This window comes from Cydia amplana, chromosome Z, assembly GCF_948474715.1.
Source record: "Cydia amplana chromosome Z, ilCydAmpl1.1, whole genome shotgun sequence".
NCBI classification, from domain to species: Eukaryota; Metazoa; Arthropoda; class Insecta; order Lepidoptera; family Tortricidae; genus Cydia; species Cydia amplana.
Genome location: NC_086096.1, coordinates 36,430,460 through 36,458,298, shown reverse-complemented (window position 1 = coordinate 36,458,298; position 27,839 = coordinate 36,430,460). Strand labels below are relative to the sequence as shown.

The 27,839-nt window shown below is 40.6% G+C and overlaps 1 protein-coding gene across 1 annotated transcript in view; it reads right to left on the bottom strand.

Moving 5' to 3' along the window:
- Positions 1–27,839, bottom strand: part of LOC134661247 (neuropathy target esterase sws) — a 54,761-nt gene that overhangs the window by 9,238 nt on the left and 17,684 nt on the right. Inside the window, exons 9-24 of the mRNA XM_063517234.1 lie at positions 27,206–27,298; positions 26,457–26,552; positions 24,918–25,049; positions 23,990–24,028; positions 23,011–23,107; positions 22,315–22,523; positions 21,660–21,815; positions 16,301–16,457; positions 15,175–15,330; positions 13,392–13,510; positions 12,760–12,873; positions 11,778–11,960; positions 10,725–10,880; positions 9,753–9,872; positions 9,352–9,538; positions 1,019–1,135 (exon numbers count right to left, since the gene is read on the bottom strand). Of these exons, the coding sequence (XP_063373304.1) occupies positions 1,019–1,135; positions 9,352–9,538; positions 9,753–9,872; positions 10,725–10,880; positions 11,778–11,960; positions 12,760–12,873; positions 13,392–13,510; positions 15,175–15,330; positions 16,301–16,457; positions 21,660–21,815; positions 22,315–22,523; positions 23,011–23,107; positions 23,990–24,028; positions 24,918–25,049; positions 26,457–26,552; positions 27,206–27,298 (2,131 nt within the window). The remainder of the gene's footprint in view (positions 1–1,018; positions 1,136–9,351; positions 9,539–9,752; positions 9,873–10,724; positions 10,881–11,777; positions 11,961–12,759; positions 12,874–13,391; positions 13,511–15,174; positions 15,331–16,300; positions 16,458–21,659; positions 21,816–22,314; positions 22,524–23,010; positions 23,108–23,989; positions 24,029–24,917; positions 25,050–26,456; positions 26,553–27,205; positions 27,299–27,839) is intronic.

Here is a 27,839-nt window from a genome sequence, read left to right as displayed (position 1 = left end):
GGCACGTTATTGACGTAGCACCCATCCAGCAGCAGGTGCCCATCCTTCGGGTCGCAGATCGGCGGGAATATCCCCGCTATACTCATCGAAGCCCGGCAGTACCTCCACAACGTATCTGCACCGTATCATGTGACTCTATGTATCCGTTCCGTCGGTCCGTTATGTCTGGGGTTGCCGTTACTTACCGTTGGGACTGAGTGTAAAGAATATGAGGGTATTAGAGTGACGGTGCGGTGAAGCGATAGGTTTTAAGGAATGTCTACGTACCAGGTTTTTTAGCCTACATTTTAAATAGAAAACTTATTTATTTCGCTAATCCTATCTAAAAGCTTTCTATACCTATAGAAGTTATGAAGAAATGAAGAGTAATTATCAAGTTATTTACAAAAGTATAGCCGACTCATGTGGACGCGCATGTTTGAAATTACTGTTACTAAAAAAGAGGCATCATAAAACGCATCCTATTAGGAAAAGTTTTTAAATTTAAAAAAATACTTAATCACTAACACCCCTCATGTTTACACTCAGCCTAATCGTAATTAGCTACATGCATGATTTTTTTGGAAGATGCCAATCGATTCTACTTTCATTGATACAATGTTTATAACAAACCTGCTATCTATTGTATCACAGAAATTTCAAAATTGAGAAAATACAGGCACCGGGAATATAAACGCCTCTTCCAAAAAGCGTGCGGCCTGTGACGTCACAAGCCGTAAGCCTGCACCAAAATGTTTGAAAGAATCGTGAGAAATAAGTTTATCGTCATATTACGTTTTTAAAATCGGATATGTAAATATCTATCTTTACAAAACTGATACAAAACATAGCGGATTTCACATTTTTGCTTAAATTTCTTGTTGTTGAACGTGTTTATTGAACAAATTATCATTTAAAAAAAAATCATACATGTAGCCCATTCGAACACATTGTTATCGCAGACGTCGGAGCGTTGCTATAGGTCCGTCATCGCAACCGTAACACTCACACAGACGCCGGTGCCATGTGATTGGTTTACCTGGGAGGTTGTTGACGTAACCGCCGTCCAATAGGAGGTGGCCGTCTACCGGGTCGCAGAGAGGCGGCATATAGCCGCTGAGAGACATCGACGCGCGAATGTAGCGCCACAGCGAACCTGTGGCGCGAATTGGCGTTTCAAATTTCAAATTTGGAATTCATATACTGTTTTACGATGCTCTTAAATTAGTGTTGTTTTTATTATTTACAGTTCTCCATCCATGGAAAGGAAATGAGTGATACCCCCATTAGAAGTGCCTTAGAGTTTTTAGTTTTGCCAACCCAAATGAACGATAAATATAGAATGAGTAGTCTAGAGAGATGCAGAGATATGGTTCCAAATACTATGGTGAACGAAGGTCGCTACAGTATTTAAGCACATGCCACACATGCTAAGAGTAAATACTACTTGCGATAAAAGGGTTTACAGATGTAGTACATAATTTTTGTCCGTCGTATTTTCTCGGAAACGCTCGTATTTGTCATGCTACTTCAGTCACCCTCAGTACTTTTGTACTGAGACTGACTGAAATAGCAATACACGTTCGTACTTTTCCGTGAAAATACGATGGAAAATAATTATGCACTACATCTGTACGTCGTTTTAAACCGTAACCTCATAAAGCTGATGTGTTATCGTATGTATTTATATCATCTACGCTTATAAGCATACCTCCACCATTTGAAATAGGTATTAATATTTGTAGTAAACATATATAACTAAATAGCGCCCAGCACTACTCAGAGATGTGTAATGTGACTTTGTTATGTAAAAGTGCATCATAAATAAGGTATATAGTTCCCTGTAAGTTTTACGGAACACAAACACCAAAGATATAGAAGTGCATAGACATAATAAGATAAACCAACCGATAAACAGTTTATGGAAAATGAACCAGCCCATAAAAATGGGTTATCAACTTATCATATACTTCAAGGACATTTTTTTAGGATGAATACTTATATCTATAAATCTACGATAATTCGCCCGGAGAGTTACTAGAGGTTGCCCCATAAAATGCAGCGGTAACGGTGTCTACCCCGAACGTGCTCGAAATAGCATATTATGTTTTTTTAGATTTTGCAGTCCTTTGCCAAACAAGTGCAGTTCGCGGTTGCTCTGAAGTTTTCAGAAGGCAGAAACCTCCTTTCTGAAGACCTTGTTTCATATAAGGGATACTGATGTATTTTTTTAAATTTACAAATGCCGTTTTTGTTTAAAGTTTAAATAGCATTAAAATAAGATCTGAAGATGTTAAATATATTTTAAATGTTGTTGTTATGATAAACAAACTAAAACCACGTTACTATTAATGTATTTAGTTTGTCGACCATTATTTAAAAACATTAATGTTTTTTTTCAATACACAACTAATTTTGTTAAACATTGTTAAGCCGACTCCTCTAAAATCAAAATACAGAATAGGGTTATTCGCAAATCATCTGGAATAATATCAGAATTTAACATAAAATAGAGCAAATATAAAATATATTTACATTATCACTATTGGTGAATTTTTCAAACTAATTTCAAAGAAAATATTACAAATATAATTTGTCAAGTTACTTAAAATTTAAACATATAAATTATACTATTGACAGTTGTCAAGCGATAACACATCTACACGTACGGTTCAAAACAGTATGAGAGTTGATGACAGAAAATTATATGTAAAATATGAGTAACGAAAACCACACTCATGCATATACGTGAAGAAAAGGGGGTTTTATATGAAACATGATGCAAACAATACTACATACATATTGTTTAAGACGATAGTGGACGACCGCATCTCCATATAAACGTAGTCCCCATTTTCCTCCCTGAATATTGACATCATGGATAATATTTTTACACAATTTATAGCTATGCCCCTTCGTTTGACTTTTTTCGACTTATTGATTATTTAAGAGTTAAGGGGCCCACTGATTAACAGTCCGCCGGACGATATCGGCCTGTCAGTTAGAACAAAAAGTTGACAGCTCCGAACTGACAGGCCAATACCGTCCGGCGAACTGGTCGTTGCATACTTTTCTTGGTCTAACTCTATAACGTTTATAATAATTAAAAAATCTATAAAAATCAAATATGGATAATCATAGCTGTGTTTAATTTACAAATTGCGTAAATATATTTTCTATAGTGCTAGTCCCTATCCAGAGAGGAAAATGGGGTCAACGTTTTAATGGAGAAGCGATCACGTGCCTTCGTCCCCTTTCCTCTTAATCCAACCCGACATTGAAACGCATCGATTTTCAATTATTTACTATGATTTTAGTAAACGTTCCACATACGGAACTCCCAAAGCATTATTCGGTAAACCAATCACAAGCTCCTCTTCATTTTTTAATTAGATAAGCAATGGCAAACCCAGAAAGCTAATGTCGGATTCGTATACGTTATTATAGATATATATCAAAAAAATACTGTTATGGGGAAGTTTAGGGCATAGTATAATTAGATAAGTAAGCTGTCTTGCTTGAAAAACACAGAACGCCTTCATGTTAAGTAACTTTAAAAACATTGACTGCACAATTGAAGGGATGTTTACAAAAACAACATAACTGCTTAGAGCGGTTGACACTTTTTTAAGAACATTGTTAATCGTTTCAGGTATCAACCAGTGTAGTCAGTTATGTTGTTTTTGTAAACAGCCCTTCAATTGATGTCGACATAAGAAGACATCAATGTGTTGTGTTTATTTGTGACGTTTTCAACCAAAACCACATTGTCGGTTGTCGATAAGGTTGATTTCAAATTGAAGCTATATGGAAATAGCGTCTTATTGACAAACAACAATAAGTACCCTTTTGATTGAGAATGGCACTATTTATACAACAATACAACACACAGTTTTGGTCTCGCAAAAAAACAGCGTTCGGTACTTTCTTAGAAACAGCTTAAAAATCGTTTCAACGTCCTGTCATACAGCCAATAGCTTGGCTAACAAATTCAGAAGCCAAAAGCTTGGCTAAATAAAATCATAGTTACTACTTAGATAACACTTTGCGGCAATATTATAGGTCAAACATTATAATGTTGAAGTGTTGTCGCGTAATTTAATGTACAGATGTAGTGCATAATTATTTTCCATCGTATTTTCTCGGAAAAAGTCGTATTTGTCATGCCATCTCAGTCTACCTCAGTACTTTTTGTACCGAGACTGACTGAAATAGCAAGACACGTTCGTACGTTTCCGTGAAAATACGATGGAAAATAATTATGCACTACATCTGCAGTTCCATGGACGAAAACAAGAAGACATATAGTGTGTATACACAAATATGGCAGCGACATCTATTGAAAGGAAGTTGAGTTATTTACTTATTATTTATAAATCAACTTACATAGAATAAGTGGCGCTGAATATTAGAGGAAGGCGATAGTTATAGACATTGTCAATCATCTTGTCTAATTCGTCCATGCTAGTACGATGAATTTTAATTAGCCAAACTATATATACACGTAAGGCTAAATAACAGAGCGTATTCAACTTTACTCATTACACTATAGCGTGGGACATTATGTAAGAATACATAATAATAGCTCTCAAAACACGACACGTACAGTTCCGTACACATTTCGACCAAACATACGAGCACATATAAATGCAGGTGAGTGTGGTTGTACAAAATAAAAACTAAATACTGTAGCGGACGACGCGGGGAAATAGGCAATACGACAATGTTGGCAGCCCTATACAAATAGTGTAACAAAAAAGTCAACTTTTAAAACACTTCATCAATATAGAAAATCGCATAAACCTGATTTCAAAAAGAAAGCGGTGAGTTTACAAAAACAAAACAAAAACACTGTCTAACGGCCTTTTTTCAAAAACAAAAACATCACATTTGGCACTGACATATCCATATGATCATTTAGCAAAATTTTGACGTATCAAATGCCTATTAACATATGTGACGTTTTCAACTAAAAGGTACTACATTGTCGGCCGTCAATAAGTTTGATTTCAAATTGAAGCTTTATGGAAATAGCGCCTTATTGACAACCGACAATAAGTACCCTTCTGGTTGAAAGTATGACGTTGACGATCAAAATCGTCGTAAAACATACGCGAAAACCAACATTGTCATACTGAGTGTCACTATCATTGTAGTTATAGAGAAACGTACAACGATATGAACGGACCGCAATAGGTGTATGGACCAATTTTCGACAAGCCTTCATGGTATGACTTTAGATCGTCGACACAACCTTAAATGACAGTATTTAGGAACACTGCATAAGTATAGTGCGTCAAGCAAATCTTGTCAGTAGCAATGTACTGCAAATTAAAGTAAGGTAATACCATGTAACACTCAAAGAGCAGAATTGTGCTAAGAAAAGCAGCAATGTACATCGAACCAAAACGTGTTTATTTTTCCGCCCTTCATACGTCAGTTCGAATGAATTATCATAACCTCAAATTTTAGTAATGTTTACCGTCAACGAGCATGATTGTACATTGTAGGCACCTTAGCTTTGCTTGAGGTCATGCATAATCTTGGTATTTAATGGTGACAGCAGAAATTTCTCTTGAAATAGAAATGATTCAGAATGTAAACAATAAGATGATGGCTGTCATTCACGATCCACATTCCACAGATAACACACAGATGACACGCGATTTTGGAATTATTCGAACACAGTGTTGCTAACCCGCGATTTTTCAAATTTGCCGCCTTTTACTACTGACAAGATTTGGTTGATCCAGTATACCTAATTGTTTTCCAACGTATTTTCTCGGAAACGTTCGTATTTGTCATGCTACTTTAGTCAACCTCAGTACTTTTTGTAACGAGACTGACTGAAATAGCAAGACACCGTAGTCTTCGTACGTCTCCGAGAAAATACGTAGGAAAACAATTGTTTTCGCATTCGATTCATCTTAAAACTGAATTTACTTAGCTCTAGAAATCGCAACTCCTGTTTCCCTGAACAGAACAAATGTGTACAAATCACAATAACCTTTGTTCTGAATTTTAACAAAATAAGCTTTTATTAATGAGTTATCTATTCTACTTTTAAGATTGTGTCTTCGACGGTTATGTGACATGTAAGAACAAAGTAGTCACACATTTTTGAATTTAGCAAAACTTGTTTAGTTACTAAAATGCATAGCTATTTTGGCTTTTATAAATTGTGTAGCGTTGTGTATCTCCTCGGTACTGGTCTGCAGAACTGTTGAGGTAATTCCACACCAATACAGATGTAGTGCATAATTGTTTTCCATCGTATTTTCTCGGACATCGTATTTCTCATGCTACTTCAGTCAACGTCAGTACTACTACCGCGACTATAGACTAAGAATCCTCTAGACTAAGTTTAGAGCAATTATTTCATGAAACCGATGCTGCCATAAATACGGGGGTGCGGGGGGACGAGGTGAGCGAATCCCGTGCCGTGATTGGTCCGTTCAAAGACACGGACCAATCACGGCACGGGATTGACTCGAACATGGAGTAATACTACCGTATAAGTGGCAGAGGGGGTAGCGTTACTATGCTCAGTCTAGAGGATTCCTAGTCTATGGCCGCGACTGACTGAAATAGCAAGACACGTTCGTACGTTTTAATAACAGTAAAACGCACTAGGTCTTGAGTAATTGCTTTATTTTCGAACTGGACGCACGGCAATGCCGGCCCGAGACCGATGCTTTCGTGGTTTTCGCGGGAAGCCATCTTGAATTCTTGACAGATCGCCCCGATGACAGCCGTGCTGTCAGTTAGGGCTACGTTCGGAGCCCCGCTAACAGTTTCCGTGAAAATACGATGGAAAATAATGCACTACATCTGTATTACCTACAATGTAAAATGGTTTCGTGTATTAGTTAACTCGTGGCTTGGGTTAGTAAAGGCGCCAGCGGAAGCGGATCAAAAAAACTTACATAAAACAAAACAATTTCCTGTCCATGAATGTGTTGTGTTAGTCAAATAACATTAAATTAAATATTAGCAAAGAGTTATTGATTGTAAGATTTGTCAGAGAGGCAGGTTCTACAAAATAAACTTGCTTTCTTAGGCTTAGATCGGACTGAGATTAATTTCCTGCGGTTTCAGAACCGCGAACAGTGTAACGCACGGCATGCTTCATAAGCGCACGCACTTGTAAGACCGAAACCGCAAGAAATAAGACTGAAACCGCAAGAAATTAATCGCAGTGCGTTCTAAGCGTTAGTTTGACAGCCGTACCAGATGGCGCTATACTCATCAGCGGGCACTGACTGGCCAAGCGTCAACATTTGACATTCAGAGTTATCGCATAATATCCCCGAGCCCAGATATCGAAACTTGCCCAGTTAAATGCAGTTTTGATTAATCACAATAAAGATTCAGAGAAGAACGTAATAGGAGACTATTTTATAGGCCTTTGGGCGGCTAGAGGATATACGTAGTCGTTCAGCGCCATCTACATCAAATGTCATTCGAGACTCAAATTTATTTTAGACTTTACACATCTTAGACAGTCAATAACAATAACTCTTTGATATTAGGTAAGTAGTAACTGTCGTAAAATGTATTAACCTCTCAGATCCCAGTGGCTCCAATAGGAGTCGGAATTGTATGGATTTGAGAGGTCCTGGGAAATGAGGGGTTAAGGTCACATTTGAATATACATAGAAATTTGACTGACATGAATAGTTGGAATCGGCCGACATTCGGAAGTGGTTCGATAAATATACCTTCCAACGACAAAAAGGAAATTGGTGAAATCTTAAGGTATTTAAAACGGATAACAGAAGTATCATAGGTTAAAAAGAGCAAAAAAGATTCTAAAATAAATTAAACATCAACTTTACTTGAGTCACAAATGAATAAAGATAAATGTGACATCCAACTACGAAAGGTACCTTATGGCGGTCGGCGCTTACGCCAATATCGGCGACTCAATACTAATGTGGTACTACGCGACGTAAGCGCCGACCGCCATAAGGTACCTTTCGTAGTGGAACGTCACAAATTGTAAACTTAAGGTTACGTATATCAAGTTGTAATGGATACTGCAAAAATTAATTACAGCAATTATTTGTTACTAATCATAAAAACAATGTAAAAAATAAAGTTAGGTATTCCGTATTGAGATAAACTGATTAAATTGTATAAATACCTGCTTCATAAGCATTAAAGCGTTAGTTAACATTAAGTACATTTAATTTTATATAGGTGTACAGTCACCTGCAATAATATGTTACTCTTCGAAGACCGCAAAAATATGTGACACGCTCTTATGGCTCTACAAATAAGATAATGTCAGATATTTTTGCGGCCTTCGTAGTGTAACATATTATTGCAGGTGACTGGACAATGTACGTTAAAACTACATAAAGCGCGTGTAAAAGCAGTTGCCATTTAATGATTTCGTTTCCAACCGAGTGTTTCCAATACAAATTACTTTTGCATGTAATTTAACTACGTAACTACCTCTTGAGACCCAGCACAATTCGAATGTATTTTTTTTATTAATCTACAACGAATATATCCAAAAATTTAACTAGGACAAAATTTTGTGAACTTTCAAGTTTGTTCTAAATACGGAACATCGGGCATCAGGAGGTTAGGCTCCGTACGGCTCCCGTGTCGATTGAAAACCAAATTTATCAGAGTACAAGAGATTGCCCATCCCTAGTTTGTTACACTTACACTACAATAGGGATCAAAATAGCTACAAATGTAGCATAATTATTTTCCAGCACGGAAACGTACACGTTCGTTCGTCTTGCTATTTCAGTCAGTCTCGGTACAAAAAGCACTGAGGTTGACTGAAGTAGCATGACAAATACTAACGAGAAAATAGGACGGAAATAGTTATTTGTTTTACAAGGGGGCAAAGTTGTTGTTTAACCGCTCGTGCTAATATTGATACCCGAGCAAGCGAAAGATTCCAAAATCGAATCTTGAGCGTTGCGAGGGTTTCAAAGCACGAGGGTTAAATAAAATTTGCCCCCGAGTGAAACACAAAATTTTTCACCACACCAACCCGAAGCAAATATTAAATGTAAAATATCAAACAAAATCAAACCAAATCAAATCCAAACGAATGTTATTAAATATTTATCATCCAAAATCATTATTTAAAAGTCAATTTTACCAGCAAACATAAGAAAACAACTCAAAATTTGCATTTAATTACTTTGCCTCACATGTGATTAAAATACAACTTTGCTATAAGTTTTTGAAGTGCAAAGTAAGCTTTCCGAGCTGGTGTAGTGAAAACAATTATGCACATACATCTGTAGTTGAAATTATTTGAATTTAGAATGCGTGTTCACTTGTTCAGTGCACTCTTGCACTCCAATACCAACCTTAACGTGTAACACATAGAGTCCAACTCACCATGTCTATGCACCCTCATACAGCTCGCGCTGATATCCGTGGTGACAGTGAAGTAGGGTAGCCATAAGTCCTCTATATGGACCTCCCCGAACGTCGTACGGATGGTGGTGTTGAATTGTCGCCCGGAGAACATAGATGTCGCTGGGTATGTCAGATCCATTAGCTGCTTGCCCCATTGGGTCATTTTCTGTAATTTAAATGTTATTATTTTAAAAACGTGGGGATTTTTTGCAATTAACCCAGTGTCAAATTGTATTGGTAACCATGGTAATTCTAGGTTTAACCGGTTAACCTTGGGTTAGTGGGATGATACAAGTGGCCCTAAGAACATTTGTTATCAAAATACTCAAAATACCAACAGAATGATTCGCATAAGCGAACTATAAGAGAGTTTTATGTACCTGTGACCACTCCCTGGCTTTTTGTGTGACAGTGGTTATGTTCCTTTCCATGCACCAGAGGGCGCCCATGAAGGCGCCTATGCTCACTCCGCCCACCATGTCGATTGGTATGCCGGCTTCCTGTAAACAAATACATGGTTTGTTTTAACTCTTAGTAAACAGAATGAGTAGTTAAAAGTGTGTTAATTAATGAAAATGTAATAATAGATTTAAGCAATATTGTAACCGTCCTGAATACATTTATTTTCTTTCTTTCTTCTTTCATTAATGTATGTACTTATAAGCCGTAGGTAGCGTAGCTTTGTAGGAAATAAGATTAAATATTCTGTAGTACAGCGTACCTGTATGGCCCGTATCATGCCGACATGAGCAGCGCCCAACACTAGACCCACAGATGTCCTTGTGAGCCAGCGAGCGAGACGGGAGAAGTCAGAGTGCACGCTCGCCTCTGACATCAGCACTTTCCTAGACTTATCTCCACTTATCCGGAGCCGGTCTCAGCCAGAAGTTGCCTTCAATTTTCCTGATGTCGTGTACCCAACAAGCGAACCCGTCAGGCGCTTCTTTCACCCGAAAACGGCCAACTTTTGTCACTCTGACTGGGAACATGCCTTGCCTCGTTTACGCCTCGTAGCTTTACATATTGCGTACCTGTATGGCCCGTATCATGCCGACATGTGCCGCGCCGCGGGCGCCGCCGCGGCCCAACACTAGACCCACAGACGTCCTTGTGAGCCAGCGAGCGAGACGGGAGAAGTCAGAGTGTACGCTCGCCTCTGACATCAGCACTTTCCTAGACTTATCTCCACTTATCCGGAGCCGGTCTCAGCCAGAAGTTGTCTTCAATTTTCCTGATGTCGTGTACACAACAAGCGAACCCGTCAGGCACTTCTTAAAACGGCCAACTTTTGTCACTCTGACTGGGAACATGCCTTGCCTCGTTTACGCCTCGTAGCTTTACATATTTCGTACCTGTATGGCCCGTATCATGCCGACATGTGCCGCGCCGCGGGCGCCTCCGCCGCCCAACACTAGACCCACAGACGTCCCGGTAAGCCAGCGAGCGAGACGGGAGAAGTCAGAGTGCACGCTCGCTTCTGACATCAGCACTTTGCTGTATAGCTCGCTCTGAAAGGTAAGGCAAGTGTTAGTAGTACCATTTACATTGAGCGGATTTTCGCACTATTTAAGACGCACCCAAAAACCAAAGAGAATGTAGCATAGAGGCGTACTGTCAAAGTAAATTTTGAAGTCACAGTAAATTTACTGCCATCTTTCGACACAGGATTCAATCAATCAAAACGTTTATTCTTTAAATCTAGCTCTTTTACATGTCATCTTGTAACTATATATACAATATTCTACTTTAACATAAATGCATCCTTATCTTCTACGAATTCTTTAACAGTATAATAAGCTTTCTGTAACAGCTGTCGTATCACTTTTGACTTGAATTTATGCATTGACAATTTCGTAAAATTAGACGGTAACTTATTATAAAACCGCATACTGTTCCCCATAAATGACATATTATTTACTCTATTTAAACGTAATTTTGGAATGGCCAATTTATTTTTATTCCTAGTGTTAAAATTGTGTATGTCACTATTCAATTTATACATGTCAATATTTTTTCTTACATACATTATATTTTCGTAAATATATTGGGAAGCAACAGTGAGAATGAGAATATTGATTTCTTTAAATTTATCTTTGAGAGACACTCGTGTTTTTAAATTATATATGTTACGTACAGCACGTTTCTGTAAAACAAAAATTGAATTAATGTCAGCGGCTTTGCCCCATAATAAAGTGCCATAAGATATGACGCTATGGAAATATCCAAAATACACCAGCCGTGCTGTCTCAACATCTGCTAGTTGACAGATTCTTTTAACTGCGTATGCTTCTGAACTTAGTCTACCTGCTAGTGTAGAAATGTGCGGATGGCCTTTGCCCAGCAGTGGGACACGAAATAGGCTAACATAAAAAAAATAGGACGAAAGGATATGTAAGTATACTTACAACTCTGTACTGGCTCTTCCTAGTGAACATGCGATGCGGACAGCGCACGTGGTGGTGCTGCGAGACCCAGGTCCTCATGTTCAGCCAGTGGACGGTGCCGCTGGGGTTGGCTCCGCCCTCGCGGTGCAAGAGAACTAGTTCCTTCTGTGTACGGATGGCTAGACGCTCGATTTCTTTCTCTATCTGTGGTAATAGTGAATAAAAGTAATGTTTATTACTATATTTTCTAGTTAAAAAATATTTTTCCTTAACACATTAATTGCCGCCCAGCCAAACGAGACATCAGCACAAAAATTTCTTCATATAAAGCTGTCGCCTGTCGGGTCGTCCGGCCTGGGAACGGAATCATAAAATACCCGATAGTCGGGTTTTCGGCACTGAATGTGTTAATAGACAGAGTTCTACAATAGATAAAATTCGTGTAAAATTATTAGGACACTACACTTACAGATGTAGTGAATAATTGTTTTCCATCGTATTTCCTCGGAAATGTTCGTATTTGTCATGCTACTTCAGTCAACCTCAGTACTTTTTGTACCAGGACTAACTGAAATACTAAGACAGATTCGTAAATTTCCGTGAAAATACGATGGAAAATATTAACTATGCACTACACTACATCTAGACACGCGGTAGCGTGTCAAGCCAAGTTCAAAAGATAAATCTGTACTACACCGTCTCTTTTATAACCGCAAAATAAAGGTGAACGTATACCATAACTGATGTTGGTTAAGAAACAAAAACATAGATGTATATTACGTAATAGGGTATTTGACTGTATTTAAAATACATTATTTTACACCATGCATGAAATAAAGCCCCAAAAGATTAATAGAGAAACGTAGACAGCAGTTATTTTTAGACGCAATTTCTATTTTAAAACCCGTATAAAACTATAAAGAGTAGGTAATTCCATATATCGAAAAAAGAAACTGATTTGACTAGTAGTCAAATACCCTATTGTTTATGTACATATACAAACCTTTCCAATGCTAGGCTGTTTGTCTCCGAGGGCCACGATTAGGATGCAATCCGCCTGTCGAATGCACCTTTGCGTCCACTGTGTCAAACTAGGGTCGCACTGGTAAAGTGCCACCTGAAATAAAATAATGTATAAATCTGATTTACGAACCGGATTATAGCATAAGTCGTTTTAGGTCACGCTCCAAAAAGTCTAAAAAACTCACTCAAAAGACGTCTTGAAAGCGCAGTCTAAAATAATATATTATATACATGTACATAAAACTACTACTACTTGAGACCTCGGGTGACCCTAGAGCTGGCTCATTCCTAGGTCAAAGAATAGGCATGGCCATCCAGCGAGGTAATGTAACCAGCCTCATGGGCACCCTTCCGCAGGGCACAGACTTCGGGGACTTTTCATAGGTGGGTATTTTTTCTATTGTTGTTAAATTTTTAAATAGGTAGTTTTATTTCAATGTTATTAGTATTAATTTGTTTAGTTTATAGACAGTTTTAATGTTTCCAAGTATACGTTATTTTCAGCTTTACATAAAACCAATATTATTTTTATAATTTAGACTCGAAGCTCTGTCACTGCTAGCTTTACTGTAAATACGTAATTTGTGACCCTTTGCCTTTTAAAATGAGTACCTTGTGTTTATCCTCCTGTTGCGCCAGCCATGAGCTAAGCCGGTATTCGTTGTTGGGGTCCATTATTGTAAGACCCAACAGCTTTCTTATAACGTCTGAGGTCAGGCGAACTGTCGGCCCTGTAAAAGAACAAGTAGGTCAGACCAAATTACATAAAAGCAAGTTTATTACAGCCCTAGTAGCACGGTCGCATTTTTATCATTTGTCACCATGCCTGTCACGTTCTAACAAGTATGTAAGTGCGAAAGTGACGGGCATAGTGATAGTCGAAAAAAGTGATAATAGTGATAGTGGAAATAGTGATAGTGAAAAATGGAACCGTGCTGAGCCCGCAGATGTAGTGTATAATTATTTTCCATCATATTTTCACGGACATGTACGAAGGTGTCTTGCTATTTCAGTCAGTCTCGGTACAAAAAGTACTGAGGTTGACTGAAGTAGCATGAGAAATACGAACATTTCCGAGAAAATACGATGGGAAAACAATTTTGCACTATATATACTATAGTTTGTTAAAGGACTGTCTCGTTTCAAACATAGACCGAGATAATTATACTATATTTGTCTTACACTAGTACTAGCACCGAAAAGACTGACAGACCAACTATACTGTACATTTTTAAACCAGGTCAAAAATGCAATTTCAGTAAAATATCTCTCGACATGACATTTGGGTCTTCAAATGGCAGAATTTCGCAATGTATTTCAACTCCTAGTACATAGACTTGCCTATAGCACAGAGCGAGTGGTACAACTCGTATGTGAACGCGGTGAGCGATCATCGCTCACAGGCACCACCGCTACAGTTGAGAAGTTGTGCGCGGAAACTCTGGGCTCTAAAGCCTCTCCTAAGACCCTTGTGTAAGATACTGCATATATTTGTAAGCTTCTTTCAACGGCCATCTTTGACAGGTGAAACGTAGCTGTCACTGTGTGTAGCAGAATATAGAAAAGGCTCAACATTTCGGCTAGCTACTAGTACATCGACTTGCCTATAGCACAGAGCGAGTGGTACAACTCGTATGTGAACGCGGTGAGCGATCATCGCTCACAGGCACCACCGCTACAGTTGAGAAGTTGTGCGCGGAAACTCTGGGCTCTAAAGCCTCTCCTAAGACCCTTGTGTAAGATACTGCATATGTTTGTAAGCTTCTTTCAACAGCCATCTTTGACAGGTGAAACGTAGCTGTCACTGTGTGTAGCAGAATATAGAAAAGGCTCAACATTTCGGCTAGCTACTAGTACATAGACTTGCCTATAGCACAGAGCGAGTGGTACAACTCGAATGTGAACGCGGTGAGCGATCATCGCTCACAGGCACCACCGCTACAGTTGAGAAGTTGTGCGCGGAAACTCTGGGCTCTAAAGCCTCTCCTAAGACCCTTGTGTAAGATACTGCATATATTTTTTAAGCTTCTTTCAACGGCCATCTTTGACAGGTGAAACGTAGCTGTCACTGTGTGTAGCAGAATATAGAAAAGGCTCAACATTTCGGCTAGCTACTAGTACATAGACTTGCCTATAGCACAGAGCGAGTGGTACAACTCGTATGTGAACGCGGTGAGCGATCATCGCTCACAGGCACCACCGCTACAGTTGAGAAGTTGTGCGCGGAAACTCTGGGCTCTAAAGCCTCTCCTAAGACCCTTGTGTAAGATACTGCATATATTTTTTAAGCTTCTTTCAACGGCCATCTTTGACAGGTGAAACGTAGCTGTCACTGTGTGTAGCAGAATATAGAAAAGGCTCAACATTTCGGCTAGCTACTAGTACATAGACTTGCCTATAGCACAGAGGGAGTGGTACAACTCGTAAGTGAAGGCGGTGAGAGGCACGTCATCGCTAACAGGCACCACCGCTACAGTTGAAAAGTTGTGCGCGGATACTCGGGGCTCTAGAGTCGCTCCGCCGAGACCCGCTGTCGGCTTCTGCCATGAACCTGTTGAAAGCATAGATTGCAGTGAATTACGGAATTAACGCATGAATTGAATTAATGGAACGAACGAGTGAATTCAATCAACGAATAAAATGGATGAGTGAATAAGCGAATGAAAGAGTATATGGGCTATGTTCCGAAACACGCTCACAACGCTGAAGATCGGTTTTCCTAGGATAGCGGTGCCGTCATATAGCGGCCGTCTCCATACTAAATAATACGGCTAAATATGGATGTCGTAGTATTTGTATGGAGACGGCCGCTATATGACGGCACCGCTATCGGAGGCACTGACAATCCAACCTCTAGACTGAGCTTAGGCCAATTCTTTCATGAAACCGATGCTGCCAAAAATACGGGGGTGCGGGGGGACGAGGTGAGCGAATCCCGTGCCGTGATTGGTCCGTTCAAAGACACCGACCAATCACGGCACGGGATTGACTCGAAGATGGAGTAACGCTACCGTATGTGTGGCAGAGGGGGTAGCGCGACTATGCTATGTCTAGAGGTTGGATTGTCTGTGATCGGAGGAAACCAAAGCTTTACAGCTTACAGTTTTCGCGCCTGTCCTGTCATTGTCAAACGTCACCTTGACGTTTGCGCTCACGGTGCTTACGCCTGGGAGTGTGAGCATCGTGAGCGCCATCAATGTCCAATGTCCAATGTCATCCATTAACGTCATCAGTGGCGTCACGATATCTCATGTAAGCGCTATGAGCGTGAATCGGTCCGATCGTGAGCGTGCTGTGAGCGCTGTGAGCGTAACTCGGAACATAGCCATGGCTTCAAACAATGAGTGACCGAAACGAACAAACGAGTGCATATAATGAACGAATGAGTGAATTAAAGGAATGAGTGAGTGAATGAAAGGAATAAATGAGCGAATTAAAGGTATGAATGAACGAATGAAAGAATCTAATGAGTGCCTGAATGAATGAAAGGAATGAATGAGTAAATGGAATTAAATAAAGACCTAATATCCTGTGTCCCAGCAGGTTGATAAGCCGCGTGACGACGACGGGGAACCGAAGCTTGATCGCGTTGAAAAGGCCCTCTGGCAACTTGGCCAGTTCCGAGTCTCGAACCGCCATCACGGTCGTACTGCGGCGGGTTTGAGTCACCATCTCCACCTGGCAAAACGACAAATATGAAATCCTGTTGAAAACGCAATACTCCTAATGAAATAAGGGGAGGTTACGCACAAAACAATAAGGGTACTTCATATTGACCATATTGTCGGTTATTAATAAGGCGCTATTTCCATATAGCTTCAATTTGAAATCAACCTTATTGACAACCGACAATGTGGTACCTTTTGGGTGAAAACGTCACATATGTTGCGTTTACAGATGGTGTTCGCAAAGAGAGGCACCGCGTGGCCACAGCCTAAATCAAAACCTTTACATCACCCTAAGCCCGTAAGTGGGATTTTCTCCCCGCTACGCTAGGAGAAAATCTCACTTCCTGGCCAAGGAAAGACGTAAAACTTTAAGACAAACCACGGGCGGTAATTCGTAAAGCCCCAGATCGCATATTTATGGCCCTCACCTTCGGTTCGGGGCACAAACACCTGCGATCTAGAGCATTCACGAATTCACCTCCCTAGGTATGTAATGTACCTACTATAATGTTGACATTGACACTTTACGCCAATAAGCAGCTACAATAGGGATGTTGACAATTTTTTGGAACTGGTTTCATTTTGTAGATAGACACGTAATAATTACAGAAAAAAATATTAAAAAAATATATTCATTAATTTTGAATAAAAAAACATGTATAATAAGTTACGTGTTTAAATTTCGCGCCTAAACGCTCCAAACTGTCACGTGACCTTGATGACGTAACGGCGTTTTAAACAAACTGCTGTCAGTCATTTTTTTAAATTCTTTATATGGCAACTGACAATTTTTTTTAAAGCCTTAACAAACTACCGCATCGGACAGCGACCTTCTTTCTCGCTCTAACTTATAGCTGCGTCCTTAACGCACCACCTTACACACTATCGATTCGTGCGCCGCACCGCACCAAGATCGCGTTTCGGTACGATAATCTGTAGACACTTAGGCAGGTTTTATAACTTGTCTTTGGTGATTCCACTGTGATTACGTCACGCGCTCCGATTGGCGTTTGCAGTCACGTGATACTGGGCATTATTTTAAATACTTTTGATTACTTTTAATTAATTTATTACGCATATTTACACTTGCAAAATATGATTTTCCGCGTTCTAATATTCCCTGCTATGGTAAAAACATAACATGCTATATATTCGCGATACATGTCAACATCCCTATTGGTACATTCCTTTGCGCATTGAACGGTCTGCCTGGATTGTAGATTCACATAACCTTCGAGCAACACCGGCTTCCGACACTTCGGAAGGGAGGAGCCCAAGCGATATTTTACCGTACCATAGAGAAATATAGTAAGACGAGAGTGCTCACGCCATACATCAGTTAGACTATTAATTTCAGTGTCTACATCTAGCATCGAGTAGTGGAACTATCAGTACTGCTACTTGACAATAGATGTAGCACCGACCGGAAAGTCTTATCTCAACAGCATAAGACTTTCCGGTCTGTGCTACATCTATTGTCAAGTAGCAGTACTGATAGTTCCGCTACTCGATGCTAGATGCTAATAGTCTTTTTGGTACTAAAACTGATGTATGGAGTGAGCAATCTATGTATTTTTTTCTCTATGACCGTACTAATCAATCTGCCATTTTTTGCGGGGGGAAACGTGCACACAGTCGCACTTCTCACTCACTACATACAAAATCCAATCTGTAATGACGACACAAATACATAGAAAATAACACACGTCAAAGACAAATCTTGCACACCTCGATCTCTTTTTGTGTACGGACGAGTCACAACACGCACCGCGCTAGTTGTGTGGGTGCCCAGTTGGGCATGTGCTTCGGCAGAGGGGAAATAGTGCGAATGCCGACTTCCTTCCATCTCTTTCAGGGATGTTGCGAATATCCGCATCCGCATCCGCAACCGCGGAACTTCCGCATTATTTTCAACATCCGCATCCGCATCCGCATCCGCAAAAAATCGATGCGGATTTAATGCGGATGCGGATGTGGAACAGGTCGGCACAGGAACGTCTTAGCATCGGCGTAAGCGCTAGACTGCTAGTAATTTAGTCATTAACCAAAAAAACCTAATTAAAAATGAGCAGTCAAGCGTGAGTGGGACTTAATGTACGGAACCCTTAAAACGCGAGTCCGACTCGCACTTGGCCGTTTTTTGAAATAAAAATTACAAAAATGTAATATTTGACGTTTTTTATGGTACTATCTTGACATCCGCATCCGCATCCGCATGCGCGGATGTGAGCCTTTAAAAATCCGCATCCGCGGATGTCAAAAAATCCGCATCCGCAACATCCCTGATCTCTTTAAAGCACTAGTGACTTAAGTATACCATAGAGTAACTTAAACATATTGAACCTTAAACTGTGTTTTGACAAGTTTTCACAGACAATCAAATATGACATTGATACATCAAGGCGGTTTGTTTACAAAGGGCCTACCGGGAAACGCGAAATCGAAACTCAGCTATCTGCCTCTTTATCGCTCGAATATGCAAAAGTGATAGAGTTAGATAACAAAATGTCGACTCTCTCGTTTGTGGTAGACCCTTAGATTGTTTACTTGTTTTGGGAGTGGCGCCCCCTACGCAGACTTTCGCGTAATATTCCCTATTAAGGTGGCTCCTAATGTTGTGGTCCACAGTTCGCTACATAGCCAATAAATTCAGCTACTTACGATTCTAACCAGATCGCCGACCAGCCCCTTCTTGCCGTTAAGCTTTGGATTCCTCCGAAAACGGTGCCGTCATATGACGGCCGTCATATAGCGGCCGCAAAAGACGGCCGTCTTTACGGTGGAGACATGTGGAAAGTACCACGGCGTCATAACACACCGTCATCCACCAAGGGTGACCAAGGTCAAAGCGGCAAATTTGAAAAATGTAGGCGCGATGGGATAACGTCCCATAGAAAATTTGAATTTCGCGCCTTTTCCTACTGACAAGATTTGCTTGATCATCTATAATTTACTTGGAGGATGAAATATCATCAGAAGAGGAAAATAATCGTAGTACGGAATCATTTATTCAAATCTCGTGTCATTTATTCAAAATGGCGTCACCGCTATCTAATAAAACGTTCACGAAACTATCGACACCGTCATGACGGCCGTCATCTTACGTTACGTTGACAATCAACGTAACGTAACGCCGTCTAGGAAACCGCGCCATCTTGTTTACATAGACAACGTTCTAGTGACGTCAATCAACGCTATATAGCGGCCGTAATATGACGGCACCGTTTTCGGAGGAATCCAAAGCTTTAGGGTGCGTTATGACTAGGGTTTGCACGACGGATCCGAAATGCGTGGGAATATCCGCGGATCCGGATCCAGATCCGGATAATTTCATACATTTCGGATCCGGATTGCAAACCCTAGTTATGACGGAGCGCAGACGACCGCTCAGCACTGTGAACGTGGAGCCAGACTCTTCGTCTTGACGGTATACTATACAGCTATACCTGACTCTAGTAACTAAACTCGGTACCTAGTAACATGGATACTCACAATGCCAACCAGGTCGCCCTTGCCGTACTCGCCGACCAGCCCCTTCTTGCCGTTAGGGTGCGTTATGACGGAGCGCAGACGACCGCTCAGCACTATGAACGTGGAGCCAGACTCTTCGTCTTGATGGTATACAGCTCTACCTGACTCTAGTAACTAAACTCGGTACCTAGTAACATGGATACTCACAATGCCAACCAGGTCGCCCTTGCCGTACTCGCCGACCAGCCCCTTCTTGCCGTTAGGGTGCGTTATGACGGAGCGCAGACGACCGCTCAGCACTATGAACCAGGGATGTTGCGGATGCCGATTTTTTGACATCCGCGGATGCGGATGCGGATTTTTAAAGGCTCACATCCGCGGATGCGGATGTCAAGATAGGTACATAAAAAACGTCAAATATTACATTTTAGTAATTTTTATTTAAAAATACCGGCCAAGTGCGAGTCGGACTCGCGTTCCAAGGGTTCCGTACATTAAGTCCCACTCAGGCTTGACTGCTAATTTCTAATAGGTTTTTTTGGCTAATGACTGAATTACCTAGCAGTCTAGCACTTACGCCGATGCTAAGACGTTCCTGTACCGAACTGTTCCACATCCGCATTAAATCCGCATCGATTTTATGCGGATGGGGATGCGGATGTTGAAAATAATGCGGAAGTTCCGCGGTTGCGGATGCGGATATTCGCAACATCCCTGCTATGAACGTAGAGCCAGGCTCTTCATCTTGACAGTACACAGCTCTACCTGACTCTAGTAACTAAACTCGGTACCTAGTAACATGGATACTCACAATGCCAACCAGATCGCCCTTGCCGTACTCGCCGACCAGCCCCTTCTTGCCGTTAGGGTGCGTTATGACGGAGCGCAGACGACCGCTCAGCACTATGAACGTGGAGCCAGACTCTTCGTCTTGATGGTATACAGCTCTACCTGACTCTAGTAACTAAACTCGGTACCTAGTAACATGGATACTCACAATGCCAACCAGGTCGCCCTTGCCGTACTCGCCGACCAGCCCCTTCTTGCCGTTAGGGTGCGTTATGACGGAGCGCAGACGACCGCTCAGCACTATGAACGTGGAGCCAGACTCTTCGTCTTGATGGTATACAGCTCTACCTGACTCTAGTAACTAAACTCGGTACCTAGTAACATGGATACTCACAATGCCAACCAGGTCGCCCTTGCCGTACTCGCGGACCAGCCCCTTCTTGCCGTTAGGGTGCGTTATGACGGAGCGCAGACGACCGCTCAGCACTATGAACGTGGAGCCAGACTCTTCGTCTTGATGGTATACAGCTCTACCTGACTCTAGTAACTAAACTCGGTACCTAGTAACATGGATACTCACAATGCCAACCAGGTCGCCCTTGCCGTACTCGCCGACCAGCCCCTTCTTGCCGTTAGGGTGCGTTATGACGGAGCGCAGACGACCGCTCAGCACTATGAACGTGGAGCCAGACTCTTCGTCTTGATGGTATACAGCTCTACCTGACTCTAGTAACTAAACTCGGTACCTAGTAACATGGATACTCACAATGCCAACCAGGTCGCCCTTGCCGTACTCGCCGACCAGCCCCTTCTTGCCGTTAGGGTGCGTTATGACGGAGCGCAGACGACCGCTCAGCACTATGAACGTGGAGCCAGACTCTTCGTCTTGATGGTATACAGCTCTACCTGACTCTAGTAACTAAACTCGGTACCTAGTAACATGGATACTCACAATGCCAACCAGGTCGCCCTTGCCGTACTCGCCGACCAGCCCCTTCTTGCCGTTAGGGTGCGTTATGACGGAGCGCAGACGACCGCTCAGCACTATGAACGTGGAGCCAGACTCTTCGTCTTGACGGTATACAGCTCTACCTGACTCTAGGAACACCTAAAAAATAAACAAACGGTACAGACGCCTGTAGTAATATTTGTGAACAAAGCCGACCGATGTGTAAGATCGAGTGAAACTTTTGCGCTCTTCGTTATAAAAAGTTATGTAACTGAATTTGAAAGAAAGCTTTCGTACTAATGCCGATCTATCGTCCCAATTGTTGCAGAGTCAAATTAGGTTCAAAAAGTCGTAAAACGTTACACAATCTTGAAAAGGAGGCCTAAAGAGTCCTAACTAGTAACTTGCCCAGTCTAGGGCAAATTCTACTTGCCGCAAGAAAAGCGAAAACATCCGCACAACAATATTAGCTATATGTAGCACCACAGAAGGCCTCTCTCGCATGATACTGTACGTGTACACTGTCGTCTTGGAAAAGAGGCCTAAAGTTATTAGTAGTAGTAGTAGTTGGCTATATGTAGCACCACAGAATGCCTCTCCCGCATGATACTGTACACTGTTGTCTTGGAAAGGAGGCCTAAAGTTATTAGTAACTTACCCAGTCGAGAGCAAAGTCCACTTGTCGCACGAATGGCGACAACCTCCGCACAACAGTATTAGCTATATGTAGCACCACAGAAGGCCTCTCCCGCATGATACTGTACACTGATGTCTTGGAGAGGAGGCCTATTCGCGAGAAGTGTTTCGCTCGTATTGAGAAGAAGGATGGCTCGCCGGTTAGCACAGCAAGACCGCCTTCGACTTCGCCTAAAAAGATAAGTTGCTAGTACAGATGTAGTGCATAATTGTTTTCCTTCGTATTTTCTCGGAAACTTTAGTTTCATGTATGAGCCGTCCCATACATTTCTCACTTTTTTTAATAGCCCAATTTGGTGTCCCACTGCTGGGCAAAGGCCTCCCCTTGTTTTTGTTTTTTGGAGAAAATATTTCTCACATATTCATCAGTAATTAGAAACTTAAAACTTAAATGGAGCCGGCTGGGACATGTTGCCCGGCAGAGTGATGGCAGGTGGGCCAAAATGTTAACGGAGTGGTGGCCGCTTTCAGACGAAAGACGCCTGGCATCCGTTGGCTCGTTAGGTGGACGATATTCGGAAGATTGCGGGTCACTTCTGGATGAGATTGGTTCAGACCGGGATAAATGGCGTACTCGAAGATAGGCCTATGCTCAGCAGTGGGCGATAAAAGGCTGATATGATGATGATGAATTAGAAAGTTGTCCAACAAACCTTACCTGGGTAAGCCGTGAACATGTGCACCTCGCCTTCCCCTTCTGCGACTTTTTGCGACACCAGCAGTGCCCCGGATAGCAGGTACACCAGTGCTACGTCCTGAATAATAATACAATGCTATAATCATAATAATCCCAATCTAGATACTAAAATTGCAGTTTGATCGCCCCAATTTGTCAACTGATCTCTCATATTAGCAAAAAACATAAGCATCCTGATGGAGACTGCGTTTTCAGTGTTACCACTGTAGAATATCTGGGAAACCGAGCCCGCTAGACCGTTTTCGCCCCGAAAATCCACATATCATCAGGTGACAAGCAAAACTCACTAATTACCACCACAAGTTCATAGCCATAGTGAACCATATTAGTACTAGTAAAGGTTGATTTGTGTTTAAAATTGTTTTTGTAATTTGTGAGTTTTTTCAAATTTCATGGATGCGTAGCTATAGATGTGTTTGTTAGGAACCAATAGTATACTTCATTTACCTATTATATTGGTTCTTAAACAACATTTATATATAACATATAATAACATATTCCATTGGTTCTTAACAAACACCTCGCACATCTCTGGTGGAAGCGAAATTTTTGTTAGGAAAATACTAAAAAACATTTAAAAAAAACTTATATGAAATAATGACGTATAAAATAACACTTGCACTGTGAGTGCTATCAAAATCGTTGCAGACTTATCTTGGTCTAACTCTTATTACATTTGATAATATTTTAAACAGGATATGTCATTGAAAATGAAACGCTATGATTCTTAATTTAAATTAAAACAAATATATTAGTGAAGTCCGTATTTAAACATGCTTGATAAGCGCGAAAAACGTTTGACATAGAATGTGTGTGTTTATGAATATATGTAGAATATGTTGAGAATATGGAACTAACACACATATTTTGAGCAAACACTATGATTTGAGAACTAACTAAATCAACCCATTCTTTTGAAACACACGTTGAAATCAAATACCTGCACTATTTCTGGTTCACCTTTGATACTATAATAGAGCTTTTAAATAAATAGCGAGTTAATACAAAGTATAATAAATGTCGTAAGAAAGATATGATATAAATATTGTAACTAAATTTAGTATTTATTTACAAATAAGTACCTATGCCAATAATATTTTCTTCCGATACCAGGCGTGTCTCACTCCGCGATTTCGTCGCTTTGCTACAGGTAGCTAAAAGTACATCCGTTCGGCCCCAATTTTTGGGGAAAGCCATAAGCCGCGCGTGGCGCTGTCGCCACCTAGCGGCCATATCTGTGCTGATCGTAACAGACGCGTTTTGTTAGAGAGTGAGTCTTCTGTACTTAGTACTATTATTTATTCTGTGCCGATACTACACGATAGTGTTTTAAACATATGCGTACGCTTTACAATCGATTTGTAAAATATGTAGTTGTTTTTTTTATAACTATTTTGTCCTCAATAATCTTTTCGATTATTCCGCTTTCGTGTCACAATAGGGAGTATTACTGCATTGTTTTGCCGCCAGAGTGCAGCACCAGCGACTTAAGTATACCATAGAGTAACTCATACATACTGTACCTTAAACTGTTTTTGACAAGTTTTGACAGACAATAAAATATGACATTGATGCATCAAGGCGGTTTGTTTACAAAGGGCCTACCGGGAAACGCAAAACTGAAACTCTGCTATCTGCCACTTTATCGCTATAAAGAGGTTAAATAACAAAATTTCGACTCTCTCTTTTACGGTAGACCTTTATATTGTGACTTATTGTGGGTGGCGCCCCCTACGCAGAGTTTCGCGTAATATTCCCTATTTGGTGCCGTGACCAGGATTTTGTTTTCCTTCATTTTAAGTCATACTGTCTCTGTCTAGCTTGACCTGCAAGCGTCACATCCTCGGAAGATATATTAGTAGACCTACCTTATGGCTCTCCTCTTTCATGATGTAAGTGCCGGCGGGTAGATCCCTGACTTGGACCGCGCCTTGAAGCAGCTGATCGTTTTCGAGTCCTAGCTCTTTGATAAAAGCCTCGGTCGCTATTCGTATTAGGGCCTGAAGATAATTATATCATGTTAGATTATATCTACAGTCCACCGATACTGAAACACAGGAGTGCCGAGTAAACTGACATTTATTCATTAAAATTAGTGTATATATAAACTAGGGAATTTAGGTTACACGTGTTTAGGTGGGGAGGCTAACACGTGGAAGGTGACCAGTAGCTTGACCTAAATTCCATTCCTTATATAGAGGAAAGTCATCTTACATGACTCTCCGTATATGGATACCTTCCTAACCTAATATGGAGGAGAGTCATATTACATGCCTCTCCTTATATGTATTACCATAGAGAAAGAAATACATAGATTGCTCACTCCATACTCCATACATCAGTTTTAATACCAAAAAGACTATTAGCATCTAGCATCGAGTAGCGGAACTATCAGTACTGCTACTTGACAATAGATGTAGCACTGACCGGAAAGTCTTATGCTGTTGAGATAAGACTTTCCGGTCGGTGCTACATCTATTGTCAATAGCAGTACTGATAGTTCCGCTACTCGATGCTAGATGTAGACACTGAAATTAATAGTCTAACTCAGCGGTTCTCAATCTTTTTTTTTTGACGGAACCCTTTTGGAAAGCGAAATACTTGATGGAACCCTCCAATAAAACAATAGTTTTTAAAAGTGTATTTTTTTATTAATAAGCATAATAATTATACTTATTTTATTATTCTAAATTATTCTAAATTCTTGCGGAACCCCTACAGGGGTGTCGCGGTACCCTAGGGTTCCGCGGAACACACTTTGAGAATGGCTGGTCTAACTGATGTATGGAGTGAGCACTCTTGTCTTAATATATTTCTCTATGGTACTACAATAATAATATATCATGTTTCTTATACCTACATTCCAGTACTGGTAACCATAGTCACTCCAAGTTTAACTGGTTAACCCCGGGTTAGTGGGATGGTGCAAGTGGCGCTAAAGGTTCTTTCACATCTATGTTTCAAACTCCATTTTGCCGTATACAGCACTTATTACCAGTGATCGGCACGACCCGTGACGCACCGCGGGATTGCGAGCAGAAATCATAATATGGACATGATTAGATTATAACATAACTCCGTGATTTTGTTAAATAGAATAATTTTATTTTATGATATATATGCTGCAAATATACGATAAAGTGTTAAATAAGCTTATAAAATGTATAATTAATTATTAAATAAAAAATTGATATATTACTATGTGATTATATACCTATTTTGAACTTGATGTCGTTTTATTTAATGGTAAAAATCATTCATCTTCCTGTGTGGAATACCTTTATGAACTACAATCGGAAATACTGACTTCCTAAAAAGACCGAAATCTCGGGGCATATCCATGTTCACATAATGATTGAGGTCATTGACACCGTGCGACACGGGTCGTGCCGATCACTGCTTATTACCTGTTCGTCCATACTCTCGGTATTGTTTTTCTTGAACGAAGACCCCTCTTTGCTCCTTTGGAACGAGGACGAGTTCGGTTGCACGTCTGGCTGCTGCTGTGAAAATTAATCAATACAATAAGTTATTGGCAAAAATTTAATTTTTGGTACAAGCTTTTATCGCTGACTGTACTTTTCTTACGACAGACAACTAATACTCATCGAGACAATTCTAAAAACCCCTAACACAATTAGGTTGCGTTGTTTCATCACAGAGTTCCTATGGCCACCTCCTGTCTCCATCATCAGATCAGCTCGATGGTACCATTATATTGCATTGTCACCCGACTTACATGTGCATGCAAAATTTCAGCTCAATCGGAAACCGGGAAGTGGATCAAATTTAACTTGCAAGATTTGATTACAGACAACGGGACAGGTGAAAGTAAATAAAAGCTTGTAATAAGACATTATTGGAAATCTAAGTACGGCCGAAAGTATTAATGTATGACGCATTTCGCAAGTCGCTAGAGACATCATACTATTGTCACTGTGACGAGGTACATAATGGGTCGTAAATTAAAACTTTCGACAATGCAGGCCTGTTGAGTAAGAGGCTCTTTGATTACTTTTGTTCTTGGCAAGTGTTGCATAATTAATATTACAGTACTCCAAATTGTGTTATAATAAATATTATAGTCGTCTAAATCGTTGTATAATGAATATTTTAGCTCAGTTAGCATGTAATCAAGAAGTAGAACATAAATTACCTGCGGCGTGCTAGTAGCAATGTCTGGCACCATGTCTGGCCGGGGTTTTCTTGCGATGTTAATGGGAGAGGACGCCATGTGCCCGGCCTCTTGCTGCATGCAACACATCATCGTATAGTTTGATCATAGACTAGGAATCCTCTAGACGGAGTTTAGAGCAATTATTTCATGAAACCGATGCTGCCAAAAATACTGGGGTGCGGGGGACGAGTTGAGCGAGTCCCGTGCCGTAATTGGTCCGTTCAAACTTCAAAGACACGGACGTCACACAAAGACACTTTTACTCGAAAATGGAGTAGAACTATCGTACATTTGTGGCAGAGGGGGTAGCGCTACTATGCTCAGTCTGGAGGATGTCTTGTCTGTGAGTTTGATAAACCAAAATTGTCAGGAGAAAATTGGGGCAAGCATGAAAAATTTAGGCACGAACAGGCGATCAAATAAAAATGTTGATTTTGTGTCTTTTCCTACTGACAAATTGGTTTTTTGGGTGATAACATTTTATTTTTAGCATAAGTTTCAAGATTTCCGATAAGGGAAGTGGTTTATCTACGCATAAACACAAGAGTTTGATCACGATCGGAAGCTTTCCGTATAAAAAAACGGAGTATAGGTATGGTAGTCAATTCTGAAA